Source organism: Monodon monoceros, unplaced genomic scaffold (genome assembly GCF_005190385.1).
Source record: "Monodon monoceros isolate NGI ecotype Baffin Bay Population unplaced genomic scaffold, NGI_Narwhal_1 Super_Scaffold_8, whole genome shotgun sequence".
In the NCBI taxonomy this organism is placed as follows: Eukaryota; Metazoa; Chordata; class Mammalia; order Artiodactyla; family Monodontidae; genus Monodon; species Monodon monoceros.
The window spans coordinates 27,808,606-27,822,927 of NW_021703785.1; the positions used below are offsets into that span (position 1 = coordinate 27,808,606).

Sequence of the window (14,322 nt, forward strand, 5' to 3'; positions counted from 1 at the left end):
AAGTCACCTAATCCAAAAAGCGGCAGAATCTTCCAAGTTTCACCTCCCTTCTTCACCCTCGACTCCCAAGTCCTCTCAATTCTGCCTCATAAATGTTTAACAAATCTCCCACTACCACCTAGTTTAGACCTCATTATTTGTCATCCACATTTTCACAAAATTTTCCTCTTAATTGGTCTCTGTACACCCTGTCTTGTTCCTCCCCATCTTCCATACAGCCAGTGACTTCTAGCCAGCCACTTGCTAAAAACCCTCCAATCACTGTCCCTCCCCTTCCTCTGAAAGCCCAAGCTCCTGGACTGAGACAAGATCCTTCTAAGATACAGGCTCTGCAGCCATCTCTAGCCTCATCTCCTGCTGCCCTCGCCACACAGCCTACTTGCCAACCACAGTGGAGAATGGAATTTCCAAATACTTCACACTCTCTTGTACCCGTGAGCGTGCTGGTCCTTTCACTTGGACACCCTTCCCCACTTTGTAGAATGAATGAATGAACGAGTACTTCCTGTGTATATATACTATACAGTGTGTTAGACAAGGGAGTTCCCGACTCTCAGTGGGGTTATAGTCTAGACCATTGTTTCTCAATGTTTTCTTCTGCTATCAATCTTTAGGAATCCTTTAAGGAATAAAGGCAGCAGCCAGCTACCCACCAAACATCTAAATCTAGACCTGCAGTAAATACAGGGTTCAGGGGAGGTCCTCAGGCTAACACTGATTACGCCATGCCACTGATAACCCCTGCCATACCCTAAAAATCACAGTTAGCAAATGTTCTGCAAGCTTTAATCACTTATCATACCTGGCAAACTATTCAAATACAGTAGCCCTACCCTGCCCCACCTTATGGGCAGGGGATACGTTCCAAGACCCTCAGCGGGTGCCTGTAGCCGCCCATAGTACAGAACCTTATATATACGATGTTCTTCCTATACAGGCACTGACAGGCAGGAAGCACACACAGCGTGGATACACAGGACAAAGTGATGATTCACGTCCCAGGTGGGACAGAGCAGGAAGGCACAAGATTTCCTCATACTACTCACGACAATGCACAGTTTAAAACTTAGGAATTGTTTATTTCTGTAATTTTCCATTTAACATTTTCAGACTGCAGTTGGCCATGGGTAAGAGTGGACCGCTGGGGGCTTCCCTGGTGGCGCAGTGGTTGAGAGTCCGCCTGTCGATGCAGGGGACACGGGTTCGTGCCCCGGTCCGGGAAGATCCCACATGCCGCGGAGCGGCTGGGCCGGTGAGCCATGGCCGCTGAGCCTGCGCGTCCGGAGCCTGTGCTCCGCAGCGGGAGAGGCCGCAACAGTGGGAGGCCCGTGTACCGCAAAAAAAAAAAAAAAGAGTGGACTGCTGTATGCTCCTTTTAATCCTGTGATCCCCAGAAATATAGCAGGAACTTTCAAGAGCCATCCCTTTGGAAACCAGGCAATGTAGGAGCTACGGAAGTAGGAAATATTAACACGCACTTCTATTTTATTTATAATTATTTTCTTCTATCCATATTATTTTAATAATTTAGAAAAATATTTGAGAGATTGGTTTCAAAGTTACGACTCTCATTCCACAATTTTTTCCAAATAATCCTCTGGTAACAAATGAAGGCTCAGATATCTGAGCCACGTTAATAAAAGTTTAAGAAAACAGTGGGGCTGGGGAGACCACCTTTACTTTTTCAGCACTTTGAACTTGTCCAGCGTTTTTACTCCAGGCAATGGAATGGTCATTATTTCATTTATTCCTTATGACAAACTTAGGTTAAAGGATTACATGTTACATAAAGGAGAACGTGTACCAGATGATTTGATGTCCAATTATACCTAAGTTTTCTAAGAAAGGGATGTTAATTTGTCTACATTTTGTAGCCAAATAAGTGAGAGCTCACAGGCATGAGAAGCCTGGGAAAGGTATAAGTGGTAGGCCAGGAGGGGAACCCAGCACGTACTGGCCTTCAGAGCCTGTGTACTCAGCCATTAAGTTAATTAGTCAGAAGTCCAATCCAGAGAACTGCTGTTGTATTCCATTTTCCTTTACGTGTGGAGACCGGACCTTTTAGAAAAATAAAACTACCACAGTCAGACACCAGGCTGAGAAATATTTCCACTTTCCTAACAGGAACCATCATAACACAGATTTAGGGACACCTAACCCTTTTCATAATGGTGTTGAATGTAAGTTAACACCACTTTTCTATGGTAGGACAATGATCCCACTGACAACTAATCAAGATGCAGAGGGAGCATCTGCTTGACAGGCAGGATGTGATGCTCTAAGACACTTGACAAAAAAAGCCTCTGCAGAAACAACTCTGTGCCCTCTCCCGCAGTTTTAATGATGCTGTAATTTTTGTTAAGCACATAAAATACTGTCTTCGATATTATGGGCTTTAATAAATTACTCACTAGTGGCAGTCACTTTACCTGCCACTGTTTTCTTTTAAATTTGAAATCGGAAGGTATTAAAAAAGAGAGAAGTTCTGACTATAAAACCTTAAATATTTTCAAATGGTCTCTCAATTAGCATGAATAATACAAGTGCAGAGGAAGAAAAAGTAAACACTAAGCACATGATAGCAGGTGATGACTAGTATGATTTGTATGTAGCCTTGCAATATTTTAAAATAATTTGTTGGATCATTTCCGGCCCCAGGTTTGAGAAATGCTGCTGTATAATAATTAAAAGCTATAACTCTATAAATATCGTTGGTTTCTCCATACTCTACAGGATTTGTGTGTGAGGGTCAGGCTGATCGTCAGTGCAAAAACATACCAGGCTTAGAATATCACATGCTTATTCTCCCTATAGTTCTTGTAAGTCAAGATCTGTAACTCCTGGGAGTAGAGAAGGAAGATAAATGATGAAGAGGGAAATAGAAAAAATTACAAAAAAAGAACGACACATATTCCAACCCACCGTGCTGCCATCAGGACAAATCAACTTGCCGTTACACCACGCCAAACATCAGCTTCCATAGCCCCACTGCTGCACAGACCTTAATTCTAGATGTCAGGACACCAGAGGGAAAGACACATCCCAAACTTCCCCTAAAGCTCGACGTGCACAGCAGCATCCTCTCCAAGCACCAGGGTCCACACTTCCCATCCATCACTCTGGGCTAGAAGCAGGCCGTCAGAGATGGGGGGTTTTAAGAAAGATGAGAGAAGATGCGGCTCCGTGCCTCCGACTCCATGGAACTAGGAACTCCTCAACTTCCACAGCCCTGCTGTCCTACAGCTTTACCAGCCACAACACGAAGATGCTCCCCCATTTCTGACTCAGTCTGGTACCTCACAACGGTTTTCCTGAAGCTATAAATCTGGGACACGTAATCAGAAGCTGGTCAATTATAGATTTAAATGTACACCAACCAAACTGATAAGGTCTTAAGGATGTACTTAATAAGTCTTGGAAACATTTACCAGTTATTTATATTGACCTTAAAACCATTTCTTGACCACGTATGAAAGATCAAAGCACATCGAATACCAAAGGCGCATACAACTTCAACTTACCTCCGTTGGTCCTATTTGGTTGCTGATCTGGAGTTTGGGCTTGAGGTGAATAATACTGTTGCTGCTGGTAATTATTCGAAGGAAAATACTGGGACCCGGGGCTCCTCCTACACTCCCGAATGCTGGAGAAAGTCTGTGAATGGGGGATTCCTCTTTGGAAAGGTGAGCATCTTGGAAGACGAGGCTGAGGTGGTGGCAGGTGATCAAATTCCTCCTCGTCCTCCAGGCTGAATCGATCGTATTCTTGATCACTGCATGTCCCTTTTTTTCCTGAATTCAGTGACACACTGGAACTAGGTCTCGACACAGATGCTGAAGTAGAAGCATAATCTTGCCTGAGACCTACGGAACAACAGGGACTGGTATTTTATCTTATGAGGCATTTCAATCTGGCTTAATTATTAAGTTCCAATTCATCAAATATTTGAGGAAAATTTGTGTCAAGCAAGTGATTCAAGTGGAGACCCACTATCTTGTTCTTAGTTTATTAAATCCCAAGAAAACAGACACGTTTACCTACGAAACAGACAGCTAATACTGGACTATTCTGTTCTGGAAAAAGATTGCCCCAATTCCAGTGAAGATTAAATATACCGCTACAGTTCATCGATCAGTATCTGTCGATTTCCCTGAGCCATCCCTTCTGGAATCTGGAGAGACACTTAGGAAGGCTACTTAGGAGACAGTATTCATCATCATCTGGAAGTTTCTAGTTATCTCGTTGCCAACCCACACCTTTTTTTTTTTTTTTTTGCGGTACGCGGGCCTCTCACTCTTGTGGCCTCTCCCGTTGCGGAGCACAGGCTCCGGACGCGCAGGCTCAGCGGCCATGGCTCACGGGCCCAGCCGCTCCGCGGCGTGTGGGATCTTCCCAGACCGGGGCACGAACCCGTGTCCCCTGCATCGGCAGGCGGACTCTCAACCACTGCGCCACCAGGGAAGCCCAACCCACAACTTTTTTTAAAGTAGTCTATGCCTGACTGACTACTTAACTTCCGAGACTGACATCCAATCTTTCAGCCATATATTTTTTTAGAAAGAGTTACTGTTAGCGTACCGTTACTAAATAACAACATAAAATAACCGTTTTTCCTCTCAAAATGTATCTTATTAAATCTTGCATAAGCATTACAATCTTTCTCACAGTAGCCTTGCCCAATTCTGAAAGCAGGAAACTGTTATGCTTAAATGATACTTGGCTGTTTCTACTTATGTTGGCCTCAGAAGATAATTCCAAAATAAGCTTAGCCCAGGTCTGTGATCTACATCTTCTTTTGCCTTTTGATACCATTAATACCCTTGAAGTAGTTCACTCTCAGATTAACTGTTGTAACCTTATTGCAGAACCAATAACTCAATGTTATTGGAAATAACATTTCCAATTATCTCTCCTTCAATAATTATGTATCTTGAGAAGTACAATTTTTATGGAAGTATAGTTGACTCACAATGTTTTGTTAATTTCTGCTGTACAGCAGTTATTCAGTTATACATATATATATACACATAATTTTTTATATTCTTTTCCATTATGGTTTGTCTCAGGATACTAAATATAGTTCCCTGTGCTATACAGTAGGACCTTGCTGTTTAACCCTTCTATATGTAATAATTTGCATCTGAGAATGCATTAATGCATGTTTAACTGAATTTTTATTAAGGTAACTACACACTCACATGCAGTTCTGGGAATAATAGAGATCTTCTGTGCACTCTGTCCAGTTTCCCTTGATGGTATCATTTTGCAAAATCATAGAATAGGACAACTATGATATCGGCACTTATATAAACCCATCTGATTTAGATTCTCCAGTATTACTTTTATATGTGTACATGTGTTAGTATTAAGTTCTAAACAATTTTATCATCTGTAGGATCATATACCTACCACCACAGTCAAAAACAGGGCAGCTCCCTAAATCCCTCGTGTTGCGCTTTTATAACCACATCTACCTCCCTCCTGAGAGCCCAGGCCCTATCCCTAAGCCCCGGCAACCACTAATCTGTCATCCATTTCTAAAATGCTGTCATTCCAAAATGTTATATAAATGGAATTATACAGTATGAAATCTCCTGAGATCATCTTTTTCACTCAGCATAATTCCCTGGAGATTCATCCAAGATGGTAAATGTCTATCAAAATCTATTCTTTTTTCTCGCTGAGCAGTACTCCACAGTATGGAGGTACCGCCAGCTTGATCAACCACTCACCTACTGAAGGACATCTGAGCTCATTCTGGTTTTTGGCTATTATTATAAATAAAGTGCTATGAACATTCATATACAGGTTTCTGTGTTTCTGAACACAAGTTTCCATTTCCCTGGGATTAATGCCCAAGAATACAATGTGCTGGGCCTTATGGAAACCGCATGTTTAGTTCTCTAAGAAACTGGCAAACTGTTTCCACAGTGGCTACACTGGTGATGTTCTACATCAATGTATTTTGCCCAGAGTATGTCCTAATATTTTACAATGGTCATGAGACTGTGAGAAGCATTTAATTGCGCCACCTACAAAGTAGGATGGGATGAGAGAACAAATAGAATTGTTTGCCCATTACCTGGGGAGAAATCCCTGAAACCTCCCCACCCCCTTAGATTTCAAGTAGAAGCCTCTAGTTTAAAACGTTTTCTAGTTTAAAAAGAGGAACCGGGGCTTCCCTGGTGGCGCAGTGGTTGAGAATCTGCCTGCCAATGCAGGGGACACGGGTTCGAGCCCTGGTCTGGAAAGATCCCACATGCCGCGGAGCAGCTGGGCCCGTGAGCCACAACTACTGAGCCTGTGCATCTGGAGCCTGTGCTCCGCAACAAGAGAGGCTGCGACAGTGAGAGGCCTGCGCACCGCAATGAAGAGGGGCCCCCGCTCACCGCAACTAGAGAAAGCCCTCGCACTGAAACAAAGACCCAACACAGCCAAAAATAAATAAATAAATTAATTAATTAAAAAAAAAAAAGAGGAACCTACTTTCTTCTTGCAGACGAGCCATGATCTGAACATCAGTGAGGTCCTGTAACTTATATCCCATGGAGATAGAATCATCCTCCAGCTCTGAAGTACTCAGCTCACTGTCTATGGATGACTGGGGACTGAGAGGGGAGCCCCTGGATGTGTAACCTAAACACAAGGGAAACGTGTTTGTTACTTAGTCTAAAGAACTGCTATCTGCATGTGCTTTACAGTTCACATATCAACAGTCAGCACTTCAAGGCATTCTCCAATCAAAAGGCACAGAGTGGCTGAATGGATTAAAATAAAAAACAAGACCCATCTATATTTTTCCTGTTTTCATTAAGTCACCAAAAAACAACCAACACACCACTATGACAGGAGAATGGCAAGACAGTATGCACCTCTTCACGTGTTCATAATTCATATATACAAAACCACTTGTTTTGTTTTCTCAAATTCAGTTTTCATAATTCAAAAATCCACTCTATGCTGTACACTAAAAAAATTGTTGAAAAGGTAGATTTCAGTAGATTTCATGTTATATGTTTTTTTTTTTTACCACCGTAAGACAAGAAAAATCAATAATGCTAAATCTGCATCCCATTAGCTTAAGTATATATCTAAAGGCATGGTATAAGAATACATATCTTGTACACTTTCAATGAATAATCAGACATGCTTGTCTCTGGTAGTAATGGATTATATATTTTAAACTAAATTTTAATCTGGTCCATTTTTTAAACAGGTACAAACAGCAGTGCTATAAATGGATAAGAATATCACACATAAAAGGCACACATCCATACAGGGAAGCACATACAAAACCTTCATAATTTAGAATCGTCACAGGAGACTTGTAGTCACTCATGAAAGTGAGAAAGTAATGGCTTAAGATAGGAGAACCAAGGAAGAAAGGGCTGAAGGGAGAAAATTATAGGGATGGAATCACCAATGCTGAGACAACTATGAGACCGTCATCTCATAAAAAGCTACTATGACTATTCTTTCTACACAGCCCTGACTTAATAAAAAGCACCAACAATTTTTTAAACAGCAAGATATAATAAAAGTCTGATAATCTTCAATCATAATGAAAATCATAAAGACCTTTATTTTGTTCAACATTTAATTTTAAAAGCACATTATACATTTGGAAACACATAATTATATATATATGCATTTGATAAAGAATGAAGGCTGCCTACTGTACACAATTGAGAGCAGATTAATGACGTTAAAGTACAAATTAACCCTAGCCTTTGTCATTACCCAAAGTAAGTGTGCAGCAGACTCCCCATTGTGATAAGTAAGATTACCCTCAAGCTTTTCAATGAAAGGTGGATATTTAAGCTGTGTTTAGTGACTGATTTACAAAGCAAGCAGCTAGACGAGAAGTTGAAATATTACCTGTTCTTTCAGGTGTTAGTATTGCTTTATTTGAGGTTTTAGAGAAGCTGGGAGTATTAATGCCATTGCTATAAGGGCTGAGTCTTGCCACAGGGCTATAAGGAAAAGCCAGTGAGACATTTGAAGGGAAGAGACTCCGCCATCGGCTAGCTGTCACAGAAGCAGAAAATAAACAGCAGCGGTTAGCTATACAGAAGCAGACGTTGACTTGTCAGAGGGAGAAAGGGAAGAGGTTAACAAAATGAAGAGACAAAGCAACTTTTCATTCTTAACTGGCTCTCACTTATCTAAGGGAAAACATATGTAAAAGTGGGCTATTTGTGAAGCAGGGCCCTATTTCTACCTTCATTAAGAACCATTCAATCAGTGCCACCTTGATTACAGTCAGTATATCTATATAACAGTGAAAAGTTGTTTTTAATTTCCTCATTACGAATGTTTTCTATTTCTGCACAAAAATTTAACTGTTTTAATAATATAAAATGTTAATGTCAAAAGAAAAACTCAAGGAAACTTATCTTTAGAATTATGGGAAATAGTTCTTAATATTAACTGTTCATAGTCCTATTTTTTTCCCTAAGTTTTATTTTCAACCCATTTAATATTAATAAATGTTGACCAAAGAATTATTATGGAAACTTGTTCTTGGATTATGGAAGAAACTTAAAATGACTACTGTATCTTACTGCATCTCTGCTTGAGTCCAAAACAAGCTTTATGGAAAAAATGATCTACAAAAATCACAGAAGGGTATATATACACCAAAACTTAGTGATAGTTATTTCAGGTGGCAGGCATAGAGGTAACTGATAATCTGCTGGATTTTTTCTTTATAAAAAATGTTTTCCAAATTTTCTGCATTGAACATGTATTATTTAGGTAACTTTTAATGGTAGGATTATACCTATTATTAATTTAATACTATAAAATAAGGAACAAAAAGGAATTTTACCTGCATTGGCAGATGATCTAATTGCACATTATCTCTCCTGTCCTAATTAACATATTTCCCTCCTCCAAAACTACCAGCCCCTTGGATCTTGGGATCATAAAAAGACCCTAAATTGTAAAAAACAAAACAAAACAAAAAAAACTTCAAGTCACACCTAAAATCACTTCCTCTCTCTTCATGACATAAATTACTGTGCTAGTCAAAATCCACTTTTCTAAAAAGCAATGTGCTAAAGCAGGACAGGAGGGAATAGATGAAAAGTATAAATTAGGTTAAGTTTCACTTTGAGCAATAACTTCGTTACATTTGCTGGAAATTCGACAAAACTTGAAGAAACAAGTATAAAAAGAACTGCTTTGAAATGCACTCCCAGGACACTTTTAATGAGAGATGGTAATGAGCAAATAGCTAAAAAGTGTTCAAAGATGGGCACTGGGGTTGGAGAGGAAGAAACTGTGGGCTGTGGGCAGGCAAAAAAGTAACAAGCTCCAATCCTGAGACTGGTAAGGTCCTTGCATATTAGCACCACGGTTATTTATAAGAGCAAATGCTCCCTGTTACTTCAGCAAGAATTCTTGAGAAACAGCACCATCCCATTCAAACAACTACTGAAGAAATAACCTTTTCCTTATGCAGATGGAATAACTAGTTGAGGAAACTACATTCACAGTGATTCTGCTTTCAGAATCCACAAGTTTCACGAAGGGGTCACTGCCAGGAAGCCTCATTCCTAGTTGACACCAGTCACGTCACTGATCCAACATGCAATTCCCAATCTGTGCCAGAGCAGAGACGTGCAGAGCTGGCACTCCCTTCCCTAAACCACCAGATATGTAAACCTGATCCCAAAACACACTGAGAAGTAGGGGTTAATATGCAACACACACCAGGTAGCTCTTCTCACATCTTCAATCTCTGTAACTCAAAGTTTCTCATTAAAAATTCTATATTAAAAAAAAAACCAATAGTTCTTTGTGACAGCTGACTTGCTTAACAGTTGATGTTATGTTACACCAATATGATCACTCGCCAGGCAAATTACAGTGACTGCGTGTTCTCACCCACAGATGCAGGCGACGACGCATCACCACTAACCAGCATTCATTACTCTGCACAATAACTACTGTGACCCGGGCCTCCCAACACGATGGCACAGCGACTGTGGCTATGACAGCAAGATCCCAGCAAAGAACACAATTAGCATCTATTGCAAGAAAGAATGCTTTGCATTGTCCTTTGGCATGGAGGCTTTTAAGAAGAGGGAGGAGAATTATTGCAGAGGCAAGCTAACAAAATAACGATGTTATATTAGTGCCCGAGGTTGTGGTGGAGAAGGAGAGTGGAGGGGAGCGGAAGCCACCGCATCCTAGTTATTCTTCAGTGTGTAGCTAAAGAATTGTAAGAACTGCAACAGGAAGCATTTCCGTAGAGGATAAAAACAAACATAAAGAGCTTTTCATAGGGCAATTCTGTTTTTTCCATTTAATTAATTTAATGGATGTTCTGTATACACGAGGATGTCAAATTTTTTGAGAGGCTTGATGATGATCAAAATGACCCTAAGAAAGGAGCAAGACAACTTCTGATAAAGGAGAAAATGGGTGATGAACTTCTGAACAGCTAAGTTTTCCTATCCTCCTACTCTAAAGTTCTATTGGTAAGTACAGGGCTTCTCCAACTTGGATCAAACGTATCATACTTGGCAAGACTTTCATTCCCAAATACCTAAGTTAAACTCTCTCCCAGAACACTTCCGTCTGCACACTCTCTGTGGTCCTACTGCCACTTCCTTCATCAAGACCTCGCCATCTCTCACTAGCTTATCGCAATCTATTCCTCAGCCAAGTTACGGCCACCAACACTGCCCTCAGAAAGCTTGCTCTGAGCATCGCTACCAAGCTTGTGTTGGTCATTGATTATTTTAACTGTGTTGCTCTCTTCCTTTCTAAAGTAGCACAGTGGCTTTTCATCCAATACTAGATCTCAGGTACTCTAGATCACCTCACTAGGACCCTTATCCAATGCCCTATACCTCACTTCCCACATCTAGAGTGTTTCTAAAGCTTCCTTGTTAAGAATACAATTGGTATTGGTTAAACTTTCGACTTTGCCACCTTCTGTCTAACAAGCATTTTCTATTGAAATAAATGTGACAAAGTACTAAGTTGTGGACAGATACCTCATCTTTCGGCAAGAAAATAGTTTGAGTGTCCAATGGTCTACTAGGTTATTTTTTTTGTACACCTTCAAAGTTGTCTAACTTAAAAAATAAATTATACTATATCTGTGAAGCTATTTTTTGTACATTAGGCAAAGTATAAGCCCCCTGCAAAAATCAATTTGATAAATGCTCCAGTGATGATAATATCAAGAAAAATCATAAAGGATAGGTAATGGGATAGGTTTAAGAAAGAATCTAAATTTTTTAAATTTTCCACACTAAAAATTATTCCTAACAAAAAAGTTCCCAGAAACATGACCCTCCTACCATGCCTTGATCATCTTTGCCTACACTCATAGTATATATAGTAAATATTCAAATTTTTGTTGAATATATATATCCATGCATATAATCCAAATATAATTTAAGAATGCAGTATGGCTTAATTCACATAAAATGAAAAAGAGTAACTGATCTAATATGTAAATCTTAGTGATAATCCTCAAAAGGACAGTACTGCATCTACCTAAAAGAGTTCAAAATAAAGCAACACTCTATTCTGGAAATAATCATTTTCACACTTTCCCCTTGTTATAGACAGAGCCAGTTGAGTACCCAATACAATGTCTGGCACATAGTATATAATCGATAAATGTTGAAAGTGGTCAAAATCTTGGCAGGTTCACTAATACTCCCCTGTTTCAAACCATTCTACCATTCCTACCTTGACATCTAAATGATTTTGCCAAATTTCTTAAACTTAATATAACTATAATTTAGTATATCTTTGAAGACAAAGGTGAGTCTAGACATTTCAGCCTAGCTTGAGGCCCAGTGAAGAAATATACCTGTAGCAGCGCTTCGTTAATACTGCCCAGTAACCGCTAAATTGTTGAATTTTATGTGTGTGAATCTTCTGGTTTCGAGCTAAATGATTTTATATCACTAACGGCCAGGTCCTGTGCGGAGTAACTGACGCATCCGGAGTAAAGAGGCTTCAGCCTAGATGAGCTAGTTCCTACAATGCACAGTTAAAGTGAAGGATTGTGCCAGGAACACTAGTTGGCAGTAAACCATGCAAGAAGGCTACAAAGCTTCCTCAAATTCTTGAGATGCCAACGTTTCTTAAAATCAAAGAAACCATATACAAAACAGCTGAAAGTGTGTTCAGTGGAATTCCTGTACACCCCACTATCAGTGTAGCATCTGAGTTGGTTTGAGTTGGGTGAGTCCTGGAGGGCTGGACTCTTACTCTGCCTCGTGGCTTCTAACAGTACAGACACACTTCTAACCAGGTGCTGTGGTCTGATTTTTTGTGTCCCCCTAACATTCATACGTTGAAATGCTAAACCCCAAAGATGACGGTATTAGTAGGTGCGGCCTTTGGGAGGTGCTTAAGTCCTGAGGGTGGAGCCCTGAATGGGAGTAGTGCCTTATAAAGAGGCTCCAGAGAGATCTGCCATGTGAAGATACAGGGAGAAATCTGCAACCTGGAGAGGGCCTTCACCAGACCATGCTGGCACCTGATCTCGGACGCCCGGCCACCAGAGCTGTGAGCAATGAAGTTCTGCCATGTGTAAGCCCCCCAGTCTGTGGTGTTCTGTTATATAGCAGCCTGAACAGACTAAGGCATGGGAAGTTATCCTAAAAACCGGACCTACTCTACTTCTCCCATCTTTTTTTTTTTCTTTCTTTCTCATCCAAGAATAAGACTCTAAAAGTCAAAACTGCAGTTTGCAGAGACCATGGCTCACTAATTTCCCACATCCTGTTACTTGTCTCTCTCACAAAGCAGGTGATCTGGAGCATCACTCCAGAAGGTTGGAATGATCCCAGCAGTGTGAGGAAATCAGTCTACAGCAGCCCCAGAAATGTTTTCTTTCTGCAGTTGTTAATAAGCCTGATGAAAACTCATTAACAGCAAATCTGAGTTCTGTTTTACTAAAATTCACAGAACTGCCTTCTACATTAAGTCATATTTTTGCACCTCCTTGCTCGCGGCTCTTCTCAGCTACCCAAATTTATATTCTCCATCATTCCCTAAACCGGGAGCTGCTTTGAGGCCAACTATCTGTGTACTCCTGAGCCAAAAAAAAAAAGAGTCTAGTGCTCCAGAATAATTCAGACACCCGACAGCTACAGCCCGCGCCCAGAGTCCTTCCTTTGTTCAGCATTTACCAACAGATACCAAAAAATAAAGGTCAGTCTCCTGGAGCGATCTCTTCCATAGGTACACACAGCACAGAGTTCTTTTCCTGCTCAATTCCCACAGTCATTCTGGGAAATCTGCCTGGCCCCTATGCTCCCACCTGCTTTCCTAAAATTCATTTTTCTATTCATTTGAGTAGGCACCCACCATGGTGGCTCTCCAGTGCCAGATGCTACAGATACTGAACTGTGTAAAATATGGTTACTGTTCTCCCGTCCTTCCCACTTCAATTTCTAAAGACCAGCAGTGCAAAAGACAGGCAAGTAACAAGAGTACAAGCGCCATGACGGCACCATGAAGTGCACGCAAAGTGAGGAAAATGGTCACACCTTTGAGGGAATCCAAAGACTTCACCAGAAGACATGATGTTTAACATGGCCCTTGAAGGGTGAGGAGCTTATCTCCCAGGGTACAATGCCATTCTACATATTCATTCTGGATAACACATGTGAAGTCATGGAGGCATGAACAAGCAGTGCATATTCAGGGAATGGCCGACGTTAGGACTGAAGCATAGGGTATATGTGGAGAAGAGTTAGGGCTGGAGAGCTTGGGAGGATCCGTTTCTGCACTGTCATGTATAGGAGAGGCTTTAATATTCAAGTACTGTCTTGACTTTGAGAAGGAGAAAGTCATGATCAGATATGTATTTTCTGACGACATACAGAATGATGGACTAATTGGGTAGAGATTGATGATTGGGGGACCAGTTAGGAGGCTTCACAGTGCAGCTGGTGAGACACCACAAGGTACCAAACTAAAGTACTGGCAGAACATTTGGTGAGAACATGTTTAGCCACCTCTGAGCTGAAGTGGAAATATCTGGTGAGCCAATGAACACAGGGAGTGGAGAAAAGGAGTAAGGCAAAGCTAACACCATGGATTCTAAGACACAGATGCCATCCGCTAAGACGGGAAACATGAGATAAGCATGCTTAAGAAAAAAATGAATTAAATTCGAGATACTTGTAGGACATGCCTTTGTGCTCGTGTCCAGTAAGGAGTCAGAATTCAGGAAAGAGGGCAAGAGACAAAGAGATCAGGGTACATCAACAAGTAAGTGTTAGATGAAACCGCAGGCATGAGTGAAATCACCCAAGCAGAATATAAAGAAGGAAAAGA

General features: G+C 40.8%; 1 protein-coding gene across 4 annotated transcripts in view; it reads right to left on the minus strand.

Annotated features, from left to right (window-relative positions):
- SLAIN1 (SLAIN motif family member 1) overlaps window positions 1-14,322 on the minus strand; it is a 60,035-nt gene that overhangs the window by 13,967 nt on the left and 31,746 nt on the right. For 2 of the 4 annotated variants that reach the window (XM_029209787.1, XM_029209788.1), the window contains 2 exons: window positions 6,487-6,636; window positions 3,522-3,863 (listed from right to left, as the gene is read on the minus strand). In XM_029209787.1, coding sequence (XP_029065620.1) covers window positions 3,522-3,863; window positions 6,487-6,636 — 492 coding nt within the window. Of the gene's footprint in view, window positions 1-3,521; window positions 3,864-6,486; window positions 6,637-7,878; window positions 8,029-9,498; window positions 9,506-9,592; window positions 9,873-14,322 lie in introns of those variants that run through there. The other 2 variants (XM_029209789.1, XM_029209786.1) reach the window with 2 other exon arrangements.